This window comes from Balaenoptera ricei, chromosome 18 (genome assembly GCF_028023285.1).
Source record: "Balaenoptera ricei isolate mBalRic1 chromosome 18, mBalRic1.hap2, whole genome shotgun sequence".
Classification (NCBI taxonomy): Eukaryota; Metazoa; Chordata; class Mammalia; order Artiodactyla; family Balaenopteridae; genus Balaenoptera; species Balaenoptera ricei.
This window is the reverse complement of record NC_082656.1, coordinates 69683113-69701073: the sequence shown is the minus strand read 5'-3', so window position 1 is coordinate 69701073 and position 17961 is coordinate 69683113. Positions and strand designations below refer to the sequence as shown.

Sequence of the window (17961 nt, the reverse complement as noted above, 5' to 3'; positions counted from 1 at the left end):
CACAGCTGCTCCAGATTTCCTTTGATCAGTGATGTATCTTTTTCTATCCCTTTTAAACAATCTAAGTCTTTATATTTGAAGTGAGTTTCTTATACGTAACATACTGTTGGGTCTAATTTTTTTAATCCACTCTGACAATCTTTTAATTGGTTTATTTAGACGATTCACATCTAAAATGGTTATTGATATAATTGGGCTAATAGTTTCCATGTTTGTAACTGTTTTCTATTCATTCTTCTTTCTTCCTTCCTTTCTTTCTTTTCTTTTCTTTTCACCCTCTTTTCCTGCCTTTTCTGGTTTTAATGGAGCAGTTTATAACATTCCATTTATCTCCTCTCTTAACATATTAATCATATTCCTCTTTTTAATTTTTTAATGGTTGCCCTAGAGTTTGCAATATACATTTACAACCGCCTGCCAGCAGCATCCTATTTTAAGTTACTCAAAGGAAGCTGAGGCTGCAAAGCCAGGTTTGAATTTAGAATTCTTGGGCTCAGTCAAGCTCCCAGGCAGCAACTCTTTTCTTTTGTATCCTGGCACCATCCCGACCAGAGAGAGGCCTTGTGTGCCTTAGGGTTATATTTTCCAATCCATGTACCTGTGCTATTTAGTACTTCTAAATAGTCTGCTGACTGCGGCCACCCCATGTGCCTAACCATAAGCAATACAGTCTGTCTTTGAGAAGACGGACTTGGAGAAGCAGCCCATAGAGGCTCTGAAAGTTGGCGTGGACGGTTTGTGCAGGAAGTTCCAAGGTTCTATGAAGTATGGTCTAGAATGCGAGAGCACAGGCTATGGGAGGACCAGGTCCATTAGCTTCTTGGGCTTTTCTAAAGGGCCAGGCGAGGGTGGAAGCCCTCTTGCCTTAAAAGGTAGTATGGACCCTGCCACTCATCTGACTCATCTTTACACAATTTGTGCTTGCTACTCAATTTTTCAAAAGTAAATAATATACTGTCTATATAATATGTAAACAATATAATGTGTAAACTGTAAGGAAAAGGGAATGATTTAACCCAAAGGTTAGGACAACTGTTAAGTAGGAAGATGGAAAGGGATATGATTGGAGAGGTACAAAGAGGAGTTTCCAAAATGCTAGGAATGTTTTAAACTGGGGGGTGGGTATACAAGTGTTCATTTGATTATTCTTTAAACTGTACATATATATCTTACACACTTTTCTGCATACTATATATGATATTATAACTAAAAGACATTAGCCAGGTGATCAAAAATGAAGGGCAGAAACAACATGTATTGTCTGATTTAATACCTTTTAATTACTTTGATTCAAAGTCCACTTTGAATATCTAATGTTTGTTTTACTCCTATAAGACCTAGTAATGTTTAATAATAAATAGATACCATGCTAAGCACCATCCCCAACTGCCTGCCTCAATGTAATTTTCATTTTGTCACACTTGCTGTTTTCAAACAGAAGTGAAGACAAAAATTTGAAATAAATTCAGATATAGCATTTTAATTTACTAACTACACAAAATGATCAATAGTAACCAATATTTCTATTTTCCTTTTTTAGGATCATTTTTGTCTTCAAAAAGCACATATTTATTTGAGCACTTAGTATGTGCTCAGTGTGCTAGAACACGTCAGGTTCTCATAGTCTGATGCAGGAGACAGATACCTAAATAATTTAAAATTTTTTAATTATTTAATTACCATAGCAACACCCTGCTCAGCTGTGATAACTGGTATAAGAGGTTTGAAAGGATCAAGAATGTATGATTGCTGCTATGCCATGCCAAGGTCAACTGGTTCATCTTATTTCTTCCAGTTCTGCATATGTGATCCGTAATATACTGAAAGTTGGGAATGGGCATACTGGTAACGCAAATGGTGTATTATCAAATAATGTTAATTAAGCAATTATCCTCTAAGGCATGCACACACACACCACAAAGGGCTACAGAGTATATAGATTTTGCAAAGCAGTGGCCATTTCTCCCACACACTGCCTGAAATTTCTATCTAGAAATCTTTAGCCATACTACTTAAGAGCATTTTTATGGGATCCTGGATCTTTCAAATTTAAGCATTAAATTGAAATTGGACAAATTTTAAAAAACCTGTTAAGGTTGTCCTAGGTCTTATGATTTTAAGTAAAAACTAAAACAAGAAAGGAATTCAACATAAATACTTTCTGAGCTATTACTATTTTTGATGCCTTGTGCTAAATAAAGTAGCCGATAAAGTTAATTCAGTCAAAGAGAAACACAAGGAAAGGCATTTTACAGTAACACGTTGTCATCCAACAAAAATTCTGAAGTTATTCCTTTCTAAGTGAAGAACAATTTTGCTACAACAGACAGTAAGATTTTGCAAAAGATGCACTCAAATTTCTCAATCTGGGTCAACCTCCTGGTTGTTAAAATATGTGCATACTTTCTGGATTACGCATTATTTAAAAATATGGAATTTTACCCCATTGTTAGACCGTGTGTTCCAATTTTAGGTTAAAAAACAGTCACCTTAAGACCTAAGTGTAAGGCCAGACACTATCAAACTCTTAGAGGAAAACATAGGCAGAACACTCTATGACATAAATCACAGCAAGATCCTTTTTGACCCACCTCCTAGAGAAGTGGAAATAAAAAACACAAATAAACAAATGGGACCTAATGAAACTTAAAAGCTTTTGCACAGCAAAGGAAACCATAAACAAGACCAAAAGACAACCCTCAGAATGGGAGAAAATATTTGCAAATGAAGCAACTGACAAAGGATTAATCTCCAAGATTTACAAGCAGCTCATGCAGCTCAATAACAAAAAAACAAACAACCCAATCCAAAAATGGGCAGAAGACCTAAATAGACATTTCTCCAAAGAAGATATACAGATTGCCAACAGACACATGAAAGAATGCTCAACATCATTAATCATTAGAGAAATGTTAATCAAAACTACAATGAGATATCATCTCACACCAGTCAGAATGGCCATCATCAAAAAATCTATAAACAATAAATGCTGGAGAGGGTGTGGAGAAAAGGGAACCCTCTTGCACTGTTGGTGGGAATGTAAACTGATACAGCCACTATGGAGAACAGTATGGAGGTTCCTTACAAAACTAAAAATAGAACTACCATATGACCCAGCAATCCCACTACTGGGCATATACCCTGAGAAAACCATAATTCAAAAAGAGTCATGTACCAAAATGTTCATTGCAGCTCTCTTTACAACAGCCAGGGCATGGAAGCAACCTAAGTGTCCATCATAGGATGAATGGATAAAGAAGATGTGGCACATATATACAATGGAATATTACTCAGCCATAAAAAGAAATGAGATGGAGGTATTTGTAGTGAGGTGGATGGAGTTAGAGTCTGTCATACAGAGTGAAGTAAGTCAGAAAGAGAAGAACAAATACAGTATGCTAACACATATATATGGAATCTAAGGGAAAATAAAGGTCATGAAGAACCTAGTGGCAAGACGGGAATAAAGACACAGACCTACTAGAGAATGGACTTGAGGATATGGGGAGGGGGAGGGGTAAGATGTGACAGGGTGAGAGAATGGCATGGACATATATACACTACCAAATGTAAAATAGATAGCTAGTGGGAAGCAGCCGCATAGCACAGGGAGATCAGCTCAGTGCTTTGTGACCACCTAGAGGGGTGGGATAGGGAGGGTGGGAGGGAGGGAGATGCAAGAGGGAAGAGATATGGGAACATATGTATATGTGTAACTAATTCACTTTGTTATAAAGCAGAAACTAACACACCATTGTAAAGCAATTATACTCCAATAAAGATGTTTAAAAAACAAACAAACAAAAAAAAACAGTCACCTTACTCTTGACCCCGGGCGTCCCCTCTCCCCCACCGACAAACTTTCTGCCAACAGAGATCCACGCCTTTCGTCCTAAAATGGGCATAACCAAAAGAGACGCGAAATTTGGATGGGTTTAAATCCATGTGTGCTTCGGCACATGGTCTTCAATCCTGTTTTCCCTGTCACTCAAGTGCAAGGCTGCATGAGATAGCCCTACAAGGTCTCTTGCATCTGCATACTTCTGCGATTAAAATGCATCTCTTCTTAGAAGGAATTAACAAAAAGCCCCTGCCTCTATGGGAAATTAGCTAGCTGGGGGTAGGCTAACCGCAGGGTAGGAGTGAATCTGGTTTCTCTTTGAAAGGTCTTCCTGGGGCTAGCATCCCACGCCAGCAATAGAGCGCGCCCAGGCACCACGTGTCTGCACCAACAGCGGGATTGGCGGAGCGCATTTTCGCGCGGCGGTCTAGACGCGCACGGTCCCGCCCAGCTGCCGGAGGAGCCGGGAGGCAGAGAGAAGAGGCCGGAGGGAGATCGCAGAGGGGAGGGGGCGGGAGGGGGGTGGGGGATCCCGAGGCGCCCGTGGCCGGGAATCTGGGAGGGCCCGGAGAGGCGCCAGGCGGCTAGCCTCGCTACAACTTTCCCAGAACAGACAGGCCTCATCCTGCGTCCTGGAAGAAGGAGCTGGCCCGCCGCTTCCCGCCCGGCTGCTCCTCGGCCTCCACGGGCCCGCCCGCGCCAGCAGCGCCCCCGGAGCCTGCGTCCCCAGCCTCGGCCCTGTCCGCCTGCAGCGCCCGGCGCCCGCCCTGGAGCGCGCAGCTGGGGTGAGTCGAGGTCAGGGCTGCGCCAGGCGCCCAGGGGAGGCCGGGGCCTCTGGGTGCCCGCGAAGCCGGGCCCTCCTTCCTCTTTTCCCGCTGCGAGCCGAGGCGCTGCAGACCCCGCTGGCCTGGCTGCCGCAGCCCCCCACTCCCCCGTTTGCTTGCCTTCTAAGGGGCGGCGCCGAGGCCCCACTGGAGCCCGCGTTCTGGAGCCCGCGTTCCCCGGCCTTTGTCTTTGTGGGTTCGGCGGGTCGTCCCCATGGTGCGCCCGGGGCGGGAGGCGCTGCGCTCTGGCTGGCGGCCCTGCAGAGGGAACGGGAAAGCGAGCCCCCTTCTTTCCTGTTCCGGCCATCTTGCGACTCAGCCGGGGGGCGAGGGTGGCCAACGGCGCGGCGCTCGGGGCCGGAGTGGTGGCGGCGAACGGAGATGGGCGCCTCGAGCCCTGCGCGCCTCCTCCCCCGAATGCAGTGGGAGCGCGCGGATAGACCCCTAAGTTTCAAGGGTTTGGACCCAGAGCCTGGGGGCACAGGAAATATGAGGGACAGGGGCCGGGAGCTGACGTTTCCTAAGCGCCTAATTCATTCGGATCATTCTTTTTTTTTTTTTTTATTTTTGTCTGGGTCTTTGTTGCTGCCCCTGGGCTTTCTCTAGTTGGCGGCCCGCGGGGGCTAGTCTTCCTTGTGGTGCGGTGGCTTCACTTTTTTTTTTTTTAACATGTCATCTTTTTTTTTTTTTTTAATAGCTACTTTATTTATTTATTTATTTTTAGCTGTGTTGGGTCTTCGTTTCGTGCTAGGGCTTTCTCTAGTTGCGGCAAGCGGGGGCCACTCTTCATCGCAGCGGTGGCTTCTCTTGTTGCAGAGCACGGGCTCTAGGCACTCAGGCTCCAGTAGTTGCAGCATGCGGGCGCAGTAGTTGTGGCTCACGGGCTCTAGAGCACAGGCTCAGTAGTTGTGGCGCACGGGCTTAGTTGCTCCGCGGCATGTGGGATCTTCCCGGACTAGGGATCGAACTTGTGTCTGCTGCATTGGCAGGCGGATTCTTAACCACTGAGCCACAGGGGAAGCTCCTCATTCGGATCATTTTTTATCCACGTGTCCTTTTGGCAAATTCTTAACGCGCCTCTCCGTGCCTGATCTATGCCAGGTGCTGGGGATATAACGGTGAGCAAGAGAGACTACGGCCCTTGTTCCCGCTGATCCTGCAGCCCAGTGGATGGAGTCCAGGGTACATAGACCTGCCAGGTCGGTATCCTGACGTCTATTTAACAGACTGGGAAACTGAAGCCTAGGGCTGCCGTAACTTGTAGGTCAGGCAGCAAGCAAATGGAAGAATCAGACTTTGAAGCTAGATCTTTAAGACTGTCATGCTGGCTGTAGTTAATCGATAATAGCTCTTTTTCTTTAAAAATCCCGTTCAAAATTATTTGGATGCACGGCTTCTATGAAGTCTTATGAAGTGTATGCCTAGTTTCTGGATGCTTTCCTGTGGGCTTATTTCTAGTTCTCAGTGTCTAGAAAGGGCTAGAAATGTTTGACATTACAAGTTTGCTTCCAGTTACTCTGAACTGTATTTTCGTTTCTTCTGTTCTTTGGCTGTTAGGAGAGACAAAAATTTTCCTGATGGTTGGTCCAAGCAGGGATTCCCCGGTGGACTGAGGAATGGCTGGCTTTTCCTCAGTTCATCCATCTCTATGGTAACCACGGGCAGCTCCCAGAAGACCTCGAGAATGAGAGGCCTGAGGCCTACGAGTTGCTGCTAGAAATAGTTTAGCCTCTCCAGAAAACAGAATGCAGCTGCCATACAAGTTTGTAAGGTAAATACCAGGGCCCTGTAAAGTTCCCCCTCCACATAATTGTCTTTATCTTCACATTTTGAAAAACGTATCCTTTTGGAAAGACAAGTAAGGTATTACATATTTGGGGAAGTTCTTTGGGTTGAAATTCTATCCGAATGTTATATCTAGGTGGGCAACCCAGAGAGGAAGAAAGACTCCATTTAAAAAAGTATCTTGGATGTAAGAAATTTAGGAAGCCTTCCATCGAATATAATTAACTACACTACAAATTTAATTTTTAAAACAACTTTATTGAAGTATAATGTACAAAATGCACCGTTAATTTTCAGTGTACCATTCAGTGAGTTTTGAAAAATGTATATGCCCGGGTAATCAACAAGACAATCAAAATAGAGAACATTTTTTATTATACCCCAAAGTGTCTTCGTGCCCTTTTGCAGCTAGGCCCCCCTCCATCCCATTTAATTTTACATAGATTTGTTGCTTCACGTTTTCCGAGTTGTGCGTGAAAGAGGAGGATGAATGGTTCTGTCTAATCTCAAAAACCTAAGGCGAGGATCAGAGGCTGGCAGCTTGGATGTGGCTCCGCACGCCTTAGAGACTTGCAAGGTGGTGCCCGGCGAGCCGGCGCTCAGGAAGTGTGCCCTCTCGAGGTGGACCGGTGTGTCCTCGGCTGGCCCACGACGAGTTCTTCTTTGGTCCCGCAGGGCCCTGGGCGCACGCTGACCGCGCGCAGGCCGGCTTGCACTTTGCTCCAGGTCCACGCCCGGGGCGCTGCCATAACAACGGCCCGGACGCCCAGGCCTTAGGCCGCCGCCGCCCGGGACCCGGCCTTCTCCCGCTCCGAGGGGTGGGGCGGCGGCGGCCCGGGAGGCGGTCCGGGCCTGGGAGACGGGACTGCCCCCTCCTCCGATGCCGGCAGAGGCGGCGGATTTGCTTCCAAGCATGGTAAGAGGCGGCAAGCCGGGGATGCCCGCCTGCCGATTGCCGGGCTGGGGCGGCGGGGACTCCACAGAACTCGCAGCCCCCTCCGCCTCCCCCATTCTCTCTCCTTCCCGCAGCCCTTTCAGAAGCACGTCTACTACCCGCTCGCCAACAGCCTGGAGAGACCCGCCTCCGCCGCCGCCGCCGTCGCGGCGGCGGGCGGGGCCGCCATGGCCTGCGGCCCCCCCAGCGCGGCTTCGGGGCCCCTGCCCTTCTTCCAGTTCCGCCCGCGGCTGGAGAGCGTCGACTGGCGGCGGCTGAGCGCCATCGACGTGGACAAGGTGGCGGGCGCCGTGGACGTGCTCACGCTGCAGGAGAACATCATGAACATCACCTTCTGCAAGCTGGAGGACGAGAAGTGCCCGCACTGCCAGTCGGGGGTGGACCCGGTGTTGCTGAAGCTCATCCGCCTGGCGCAGCTCACCATCGAGTACCTGCTGCACTCGCAGGAGTTCCTCACCTCGCAGCTGCACGACCTGGAGGAGCGGCTGCGCTTGAGCCTGGCCGAGAGCGAGCAGAGCAAGAAGCTCCTCACCAAGCAGGCCGGCGAGATCAAGTTACTCAAGGAAGAGTGTAAACGCAGGAAAAAGTTGATCTCCACCCAGCAGCTGATGATTGAGGCCAAGGCCAGCTATTACCAGGTGGGAAGCTGCCTTGTGATGATCCAATAAAACCCTCAATTCCTACTGGCTGGGATATTGAGAGTCCTTTCCTATTGCACCAACTTTTTTTTTTTTTGATTTGTACTCTAAATTAGAAGAAACAGCATATATTTAAGCGAAAGAGTAATTTTAACCAACAGGTAACATGGTTCATTACCTTGTGTAGACTAACATAGGGTTAATAATTAAGTAACGTTGTCTGCAGTGCTTTATTGAATTATCTAAAAGCTGGTTGTTTAAGAAACTGTTTCTTCCTCCTAATCGGTGTAATGAAAAATAAACCAGGTACAAATTGCTGTTGAGCTCGGGCCCCAAATGATATGGAATGCTTAAATTTGTGGATTTTTTTCCTCATTTTTTTTTTTTTAAAGAAATTCACGTTCTTTTTTTTTTTTTTTTTTTTTTAATTTATTTATGACTGTGTCGAGTCTTCGTTTCTGTGCGAGGGCTTTCTCTAGTTGCGGCAAGTGGGGACCACTCTTCATCGCGGTGCGCGGGCCTCTCACCATCGCGGCCTCTCTTGTTGCGGAGCACAGGCTCCAGACGCGCAGGCTCAGTAATTGTGGCTCACGGGCCCAGTTGCTCCGTGGCATGTGGGATCTTCCCAGACCAGGGCTCGAACCCGTGTCTCCTGCATTGGCAGGCAGATTCTCAACCACTGCGCCACCAGGGAAGCCCTTTCCTCATTTTTAAATTTTGAAATATTTTTAAATTTACAGAAAGATTACAAGATCAGTGCAAAAACTTCCTTACACCAATTATTAACATTTGCCACATTGGCTTTATTTTCTCTGTCTCTATATCATACTATTACTTTTGAACCATTTGGCAGTGAGTTGGAGACTCCTAAATATTTCAATGTGTATATTTCCTAAGCAGGAGAATACTTGCTGATATAACAATACTATTTTAAAAATTTTAAAATTTTGCCTTTTTGTTCTTAATCTCCCAACTGTTAGGGGTTAGAACCCAAGATAAATATTGTAATTTTTGTGTGTAACAGAAATCAGCATATTTATCTTTTTTATTGGTTAGATGGAAGAAGCAAAGAATGTTTGATGAAGATATCAAAGTAAGCAATAGACTGACAAGATTGATTTCACACCCCTACATTCCAGTCATTTTGGCTAAATAGGACTTAAAAGGCCTTAGTGGATTTAGGTAATGGTGGAGCCAAAGCAGGAGTGAGTGTGGAGAACTGGGTGTAGGGCTCAGAAAACAGTGAGGTTAATAGTGCTTAGGACTGACCCAACAGGAGCCTTGAGAGAAGTGTACTTAAACTAGGTGAACAGTTGGGAAAGAATGCTGTTAGAAAGTCTTAATGTTTAGCCTTGGGTATACAACCTTTAGGTATAGTCATCCAATGATACCTGATGTCGCTAATTGCCTATTTGTTTCATAAATGCTATTTAAAAACTAAATATTTATAAATAGTGCTGAGATGGCTCTTTAAATGTATTTATCGTAAAATGGATAGAATAGGTTCTGTTTAAAACATTAAAAAAAGTTTACCTGGCTTTGGTATTATTCAGTGAAACATTAAAACCTGTAACATAAAAATTTTATGTTTATAAACTTTTTTTCATTCTTTTGGTTATCATAAAAATAGCTGTTTGTAAGTAAAGATTTTCAAATGTGAATGATAATAGGAGGATAAAAAAGTAATGGTTCACTTTTATCAAATGAGTGACACCTGCCAACTCTTGGCCACTCAGACTCTCTGAATGGCGGTGGTAGCTGTATGGTGTGCCCAGGTGTGGCCAAGAAGAGGTAGGAATGACCACACCACCTTTTCCTACTTAATGTAGTACACGTATACTCTGCCCTCTATTAAGTGACTTGCCGTTGTCTCTTTATGGAGTTCTTGAGCAGTGAGAGCCTTTAGGGTGACAACTCCGGAGTTAGACTACCTGGGTTTGAATTCCACCTATTCCTCTGTGCAAGTCTTTTAACTTCTAAACTTCAGTTTCCTCATCTGGAAAATGAGAATACTAGTAGTAAGGTTGCTCTGAGAATCCCGTGAGATAGTGCATGTATGGCATGAGGAAAGCTCAGTAAATAGCATCCAACAAGTGGATGTTGATTTCTGCAGTGGCTTCCCTGTAGTGAGCTGTGGCTACCTGTGACCTATCTCTTTAAGAATCCTCAGACCAGAAGGCCAGAGGTCACAGTGCTGAGATGCTGTGAGAATCAGTTTCAGGGAGGGGTAGTCAAAGACTGCTGCTAAGAATAGTTGGCATGTAAGCTAGCAGGGATTCCACGGTGTTATAATCTTTGTTACAGATTCGTAAGCTAGGGATATTTGGCCTATAGTAAAATTTATGGGAAGTCAATTGGTTTTGTTTAAATAGTTATTTGACTTTAGTCTGCAGTGTGAATTTTTATTTAAATAGAAACCTCCAACAGCCAGGGAAGTTTGATGGCCATGTGTAAAGGCCAGTGTGTACCAGTGATCTGGCTATCAAATTATTTTTAAAACTTTAAAAATTAAAAAATTCCAGTGGATTATAATAGGACTTAGACTCTAAGAAGACCTTTCATTTTCACAGCTGGAAGACTCAGATTCCTCCCCACCCTTCAGTAACACAGATTTTGGAATCTGTCAGTGAATTTCTGTCCCTTGTTCCAATTATTGAGCCCCTTGGAGTTGGAGATGAGTGTTGGAGAGTAGAAAAAGCATGCATTTTGCTGTCAGCGAGACATGGGTCAAACTGTGCAACCAATAAGGCTGCAACTTAACTTTCCTGAGCTTTGATTTCTTCATGGATAAAGTGGTTGCCATGGAAATTTAAAAAGATAGTGATGTAACAGGGCCTAGCTCTTAGTGGGCATAGTGAAAATCTTTATGTCCTATTCTCCGTCGTTGTCTTTGAGAGGTCTTAAAAAACATCTGGAGGAATCAAAAACCTCCATCCTACTCATTTAGGTAAAGGAATCCTGAGTTCTTGTGTTAATTCCATTACACTAAGTATTTTTAAATTTTTAATGATTTTGGATAGAAGTGGTATTAAGACATTTACATGTTTTACATAGCATACAACCTACATGTAGTCAACATTCTGAAACCAAGTACACTGAACATAATTTGACATATTATATCCCTGGGGTTGTCATGGAAAGAGTATCAGATTCCTTTCTATGAATAGTTCATAGTACCTAATTTTTCTTAATTCATTATGTCACTTTCTGTCCTAAAGATGCTGTAAGGGAACTCCTTTGAAATAGAAGTTTATATCATTCATCTGTATATCAAACATATTTATCATATATTTAAAACTATTTTTTTAAGAAAATGCAAAGGGTTATAGGATAAAGTTTTTAAAGCATTTTTTAAAGTTTTATAATTATCTTATTAATGGAGAAATTTGATTCTAGGTGACGTAGAATTCCTTCCCACCTTCTTACCCTGAAAGGGAACTTTATTATTTCTAAGGCAGAATCTTTGTGCAATAAGTAGGATTTCTGAACCTCCTGCTATTTTTCATTGTAAAGAATGATCTGACTTTTATTAAGTTTCTAATTACTGTAAGATCTATTATAAAGTATGTTTTAATCCCAGTGATGGTAGATCAGATAGTTTTGCATTTGGGGCCTGATAGACCAGTTGTTTCAGGTATCACTAATCCATTCATTTTTTAAAAACTGACTAGTATTCCATGGTGTACATGAATCAGAGTCTGTTAACCTTTTACTTTTGTAGGATATCTTGCCTGGAACCCGTATCTGGCTATTATGAATAATGCTGCTATAAACATTCACTTGCAGGTTTTTGTGTGAACTTAAGTTTTTTCTTTTAGAGCAATTTTAGGTTCATTGAGGGGAATGTACAAAAAGTTTCCATATATCTCCTGCCCCTACACATGCATAGTTTCCCCCATTATCAGCAGACCTAAGTATTTCATTTTGGGGGGTGCTAATGTAAATGTTATTACGTTTTTAATTTCAGATTCCACTTGTTCATTACTGGTATATAGGAAAGCAGTTGACTTTTGTATATTAACCTCGTATCCTGCAACTTTGCTATACCTGGTTATTAGTTCCAGGAGTTTTTTGTCAATTCTTTTGGATTTTTTACATAGACGATCATGTCATCTGCAAACAAAGACAGTTCTGTGTCTTCCTTCCCAGTCTGTATATCTTTTAATTTTTTTCTTGCCTTATTACATTAGCGAGGACTTAAAGTGCAATGTTGAAAAGCACACTCAGGGGCAGTGGTTTGCCCTGTGTCCTCCCCTCTCTTACAGATCCAAGAAGAGTTGTGGATTTTTCAGTCTGTTCAGCTTTTTCCTCGTTGTTAGGATGGAGTGGCGATTTTCAAGCTCCTTACATGCAGATCCAGAAACCAGAAGTCTGCTAACTTTGTTTTGGTATTTTTGTCATAGAAGTTTTTCATGTTGATGTAGTCAAAATGTCAGTCTTTTCTTTTTGGAGTATGAGCCCCTTCTTACCCTGAGCTCATGAGTCTTCTGTATTATTGCAATAGTTAAAATACATATTTTCTATTTCGAGAAATTAAAAGTTACACTTCCATGTTTCCTCTTCCTTTCCTTTCTCCAGTGCTGTGTGTAGCCCAAGAGCCACACTTAACACCCGAGCCAGTGTGGGCAGTCCCTAAACTGTTGTGAGGAAACCAGAACAGTCCTCATGAGCAGAGAAGTCGTAAAAGATGCTGTAAAGATCCTCTGAAATGTAATGCTGAGAAATATGCCATAATGTTAATTTTCTGGGAAGTTAGAACCTAAAGTTTTCTGATGCAATTATACTGATTAAGAGTAAGGCAAAAGCTGAATAGGAGAACTTGTAAATAGCACAATAGAGATGAAACAGCAAAATCCAGACTGAGAGTAACTCTGCAGGACAAATGTTCAGTTTCTTCAACAAAAGAATTATAAGGAAAAGGAGCTTGGAGGCTCAGCCTATAGACAAAAACAGAATTAAGAGACAAAACAACCAGTTGCAGGATATGACCTTATTTGGATCCTGATTCACAACAAACTGCAAAAATGTTTTCTAAGACAATGTGTGAAATATTGGGGAAAAAATAAACAAATGGTTGGATATTTGTTGATAATTAAGAAATTAATTTTCACATTTTAAAAGCTGGGATAATAATATTATGATTGTGTTAAAAGAATATCCTTTTGGAGATAGATTCTGAAATACTGACAAATATATACAGTATCCAGGATTTACTTCAGAGTAATCCAGGGGGGAGGATATAGATGAAACAAGTTGAATTTTTTGCTTAAAAATTGTGTTAAAGTAGAGAATAGAGATATTGGTAGGATTGATTTTTTTTCCCCAGTAAATTCATTTTAGGAGGCCAAATATTTCTAAGCATGTGCTCAGTGATTTTTTCATGCTGGTCTCTGGGGATAAAGCTATGAATAAGAGAGAAAAGAGTTCATGCTCTCAGGAAGCTGACATTCTAGAACCTAGAGGGATTAGGCAGGAGACAATAAGCAAGTGAAGTAAATAAACCTGAAAATATTAACTGGTGAGATGTACAATGATGAAAACAAGACAGTGTGATGGGACAGTGCCTGTCAGGAGGCTCATCCAGGAGGATTTGCTGAGGACGCGCAGCTCAGCCCCAGCGTGGAAGATGCTCCGTAAATGACATCTTGAATGTCGAGAAGGAGCCAGTCATGGGAAGGTCTGGGGAAGATTCGGGCAGGGGACCAGCCAATGCAAAGGGTCTGAGGCTGGCTTGCTTGAGGGACAGGAAGAGGCTGGCATGACTGGAGTGTCATGAACAAGTTGATGCTGGCGGGCTGTGAACCACCAGTCTTAACAGGGGCAGTATCAGGGGTTCCAGAAACCGCCAAGATGGGCTACTTTAACTGTCAAGAGATGGCTTTCACTGTCCTGTGTTCAGTTTGGGAAAAACACCCTGGTTTTAATGTCTTTTTAGTTATGCTTTCAGTATCACTTGCCAGGGTGGGAACTTTGGGGGGAAAGCGCGCAAGAGATAGTGCTTCAGGTACCCAAATTTTAATTCAAATTAGGTGGAAGGGCACTTGTTACAGACACCTGGATTTGTCGCTCTCTCCTTTTCAGTGCCGTTTTTGTGACAAGGCCTTTATGAACCAAGCTTTTCTACAAAGTCATATTCAGCGCCGCCACCCCGAAGATTCTCATCTTGGTAAGTCGTGAGCGCTACTTCAAAGATCTGTTTTCTTTCTGGTACCTTTTTCTTTTTTCAGTGAGACATGGTCCAAAGCATCTCTCAGTCCTTTTAAAAGAAAGTGTAATAGTCCTTGTTCACTCATTTAGTTAATATTGATCCCCTACTATGTGCCATGCACCGCCTTAGGGGTCGGGGGTACAGCCATAAGCAAGACAGACCCTGTCTGGCTCTCTTACACCCTAATGGGAGGGACGGAGGATTCACATTTAAACAAATGAATGAGTGATTCTTTTCAAGTGGTGGCAAGTGCAATGAAGAACATAAAGTAGGAGAATGGGATGGAGAGTGACTCCTAGTGACTCCTCATGAAGGAGGCGCTATTTGATCAGAAACCAGAATGATGCTGGGGTCCCAGCCTGCGGGAAATCTGGGAAATGTATATCCCAGGCAAGGGGAACTCGCATTGTGAGGGTGTGTGAGGAAGAGGCAGGACACGGCGTGTTTGGGGAACAGATAGAAGGTTGGTGGAGCAGGGTAAGCAAGGTAGTGGTGGGTTAGGAAGGGACTAGGTCACATAGGGCCTTGAACACCCTGGGTGGGCATGTGGGTGATTTAATAAGCGTAAGGGAAGCCACTGGAGGATTTTAAGTTGCGGGGACATGATCTAATTTGTACCTTAAAATGACCCCTCTAGCTGCAGTTGGGGAACAGACTGTAGGGGCAGAGGTGGAGGCAGCTGGGAGGGTGAGGAGGCTGCATGAGTAGCCCAGGTGAGAGAAGGTGGCAGCTGGACCAGGACGGTACCAGGGAAGGTGGGAGAAGTGGAGACGGAGAAGATTTGTTCTGGACGCAGAGCAGAGGCCACAGAGATGTGACTCAACGTGAGATCAAGAGATGAAGTGAAGATGATCCTGGGCTTTTGTCCTATACCTTTGGGTGAATGGCTGTCATGTTTACTGAGGGCCAGACCAGGAGTGGAGCAGATTGAGGGAGGAAGGAGAATGGAGAGTTTGTGTTGGCCGCGGGTGCAATTAAGTCACACGTACAGTTGCCATGCAAGTGGAGATGCTGGAGGTCTGGAGGTCAAAGTGAAGGCCCAGGCTGGAGATAAAACCTGGGAGTCGTTAGCAGAACTGGGCTGGATGAGATCACTTAGAGAAGAGAAGACGGCTAGGGCCAGCCCCACACGAGGAGCTCAGGAGGAACAGCTGAGGAGAGTGAGAAATCACAGTGATGGAGGCAGGAGGGAAGCTGGGAAGTATGTTGTCATGGAAATCAAGGGGCATGAGTGTTTCAAGAAGGAGACAGTTACACCGAATGATCTTGAGGCACGGGAGTAAGAGGAAGACCTAGAATTGACCATTATTGTCACAGTGACTGTTGGTGACCTTGACATGGCTTCAGTGAGTTATTGGGGATGAAAGCTGGATTGGAGTGAGCTGGGAATCAGGCAAGGAAGTGGTCATGTCCATTACAGACATTTATGTCAGTAACGTTTGCTGGGAAGGAAAGCTGGGACAGGAGGCAGTGCCTGGAGGGAAATATGAGACAAAGGGAAAATTTTTGTCTTGTTTGAGGTGGGAGATACTAAGATGTGTTTGGGTGCCAATGTGAATTAGCCAGTGTATAGAGGGGTAAATTGAAGAAGCAGGAGGTCGGAGGCTTACCATGGAACCAGGTTTCCTACTAATTTAAATGTTCTCAGGAGCAAAGAATGCAAGGTCTGTTTCTCCATGAGCAGATCAAAGCATTCTGCTGATTGCCACAGTAACCCACAGAAGTTCCCATTACAATCTTAAATGTTCTCGGTATCTAGACGTGTGTACTTCTAGCTTGTTACTCAGTGCCTGCTTTCCCCTCCCTTTTGGGCCAGTTTGTTTCCATTCCTGCCTATTTCAGACAAATAGATTTATTTAGGAAACAGCTAAACTTTGTATAAACAATATGAACAGCATAAAATTCCACTTATAAGCCGTGGACCGCTGATACAATTTAGCAATGTATTGGAGAAATTGGGAAGATTAAGTATTTTAATTAACCTACCATTCTTCAGTGTGAAACTGACCTTCTTTCTCTTCTGTTTCAGTATCTTATTCTATCTCATACTCGTTTCAGAGAGTATTTCAGACTCTGAAATGAGTATTATTTCTTCAGGTCATCTTTGAGATTCTGACTTTCTACCTTGGTTTCCATACCTTTCATGTCTACACTCACAGACACATGTATATCCATTCAGTCATGTGTACATCTGCATGTAAGTACATGTACATAAGTATTCTTCCCTTCACTTGTTGCTCCCTTTAACAACTTCTCAGTAGTTCGTTTTTGCCCCATGGATGGGTTATGGCCCAAGTGTGCATTTTGAATGCCAGCCTCTGCTTATCTTAGCACTGATGAGGCTCTCAGGAGAGTTCAGTGGGAGCCAGAAGGATGGTGACCATAGAGATTTCAATACTGTGGTACCTATTGCTTCCCTTCTCCGACTGAGACAGGCATCTTGAAGAAGAGCCCAGGATTATTCCTTGTCACCATTTTTGCTCCCTGAATGGGCTCTCACCCTATCTATGTAGGATAATCCAACCTCAATCTAGTGGCTGAAAGAATCTGCTAAAAATAATTCAGCGCTCAATAATATGAAGGACTGAAAATAAATATTGAATAGTAGAGAGTAAAAGTTGGCTCATGCGGCATGAAAAAAGTAATAGCCCAAGTAAAAGCAGTTTCCTTTGTCTTTGTCTTATCAAGAGGATGTACCCCGAAAGTTTTCAGATAGGTTTTCTGAGAGATGGTATTTTAACGAGGTGTTTCTGTTGCAGCAGAGTATAAGACAAGGGCACAGACTGACAAGCTCCAGAATGAGATCGACATGTTGAAGGGGCAGCTGCAGCTCACCAAGTCTCAGCTGGAGGCGGCACAGCGTGCCCATGCAGTCAGATTCTCTAAGGTATGTAAATTCAGAAACAGGTATTTGTTGGGAAGGATTGGGGTTAATTCCTTTTAAATGTTTGGTAGAATTCACTAGTGAAACCGTCTGGCCCTGAGCTTTTCTTTTTTGGGAGTGTTTTGATTACTGATTCAATCTCCTTACTCGTTATTCATCTGTTCAGATTTTCTCTTTCTTCATGATTCAATCTTGGGAGGTTGTATATCTCTAGGAATTTATTTCTTCTAGATTGTCCAATTTTTTGGCATGTAATTGTTCATAGTAGGCTATCATGATCCTTTGTAATTCTGTAGTATCAGTAGTAATGTCTCCTCTTTCATTTATAATTTTATTTATTTGAGTCCTCTTTCTTTTCTTTGTTAGTCTAGCTAAAGGTTTGTCAGTTTTGTTTATCTTTTCAAAAAATCAACTGTTAGTTTTTTTAATCTTTTCTATTGTCTTCTTATCTTGTATTTCATTTATTTCTGCTCTAACCTTTATCATTTCCTTCCTTCTGCTAACTTGGGACTTAGTTTGTTCTTTTTTTCTGGCTCTCTGAGCTACAATGTTAGGTTGCTTATTTGAGATCTTTCTGTTTTCTTCATGTAGGCGTTTATAGCTATAAACTTTCCTTTTAGAGCAGCTTTTAATACATCCCATATGTTTCGGTATGTTGTGTTTCCATTTTATTTGTCTCAAGATGTTTTTGATTCCCCTTTTGATTTTTCCTTTGATCCATTAGTCATTCAGGAGTGTGTTGTTTAATTTCCAGTTATTTGTGAATTTCAATTTTTCCTTCTGTTACTGTTTTCTAGTTTCATAATATTGTGGTCAGAAAAAATAC

The 17961-nt window shown here is 43.2% G+C and overlaps 1 protein-coding gene across 2 annotated transcripts in view; it reads left to right on the top strand.

Moving 5' to 3' along the window:
* The first annotated feature begins 4382 nt into the window (after positions 1-4382).
* The window catches only part of DZIP1 (DAZ interacting zinc finger protein 1), a 54145-nt gene continuing 40566 nt past the window's right edge, over positions 4383-17961 (top strand). Inside the window, exons 1-7 of one of the 2 annotated variants that reach the window (XM_059902758.1) lie at positions 4383-4626; positions 5767-5864; positions 6223-6436; positions 7126-7366; positions 7480-8043; positions 14125-14209; positions 17014-17138. In XM_059902758.1, the coding sequence (XP_059758741.1) occupies positions 7331-7366; positions 7480-8043; positions 14125-14209; positions 17014-17138 (810 nt within the window). In that variant the 5' untranslated portion in view covers positions 4383-4626; positions 5767-5864; positions 6223-6436; positions 7126-7330. Of the gene's footprint in view, positions 4627-5766; positions 5865-6222; positions 6437-7125; positions 7367-7479; positions 8044-14124; positions 14210-17010; positions 17139-17961 lie in introns of both variants that reach the window. The other variant, XM_059902757.1, reaches the window with a different exon arrangement.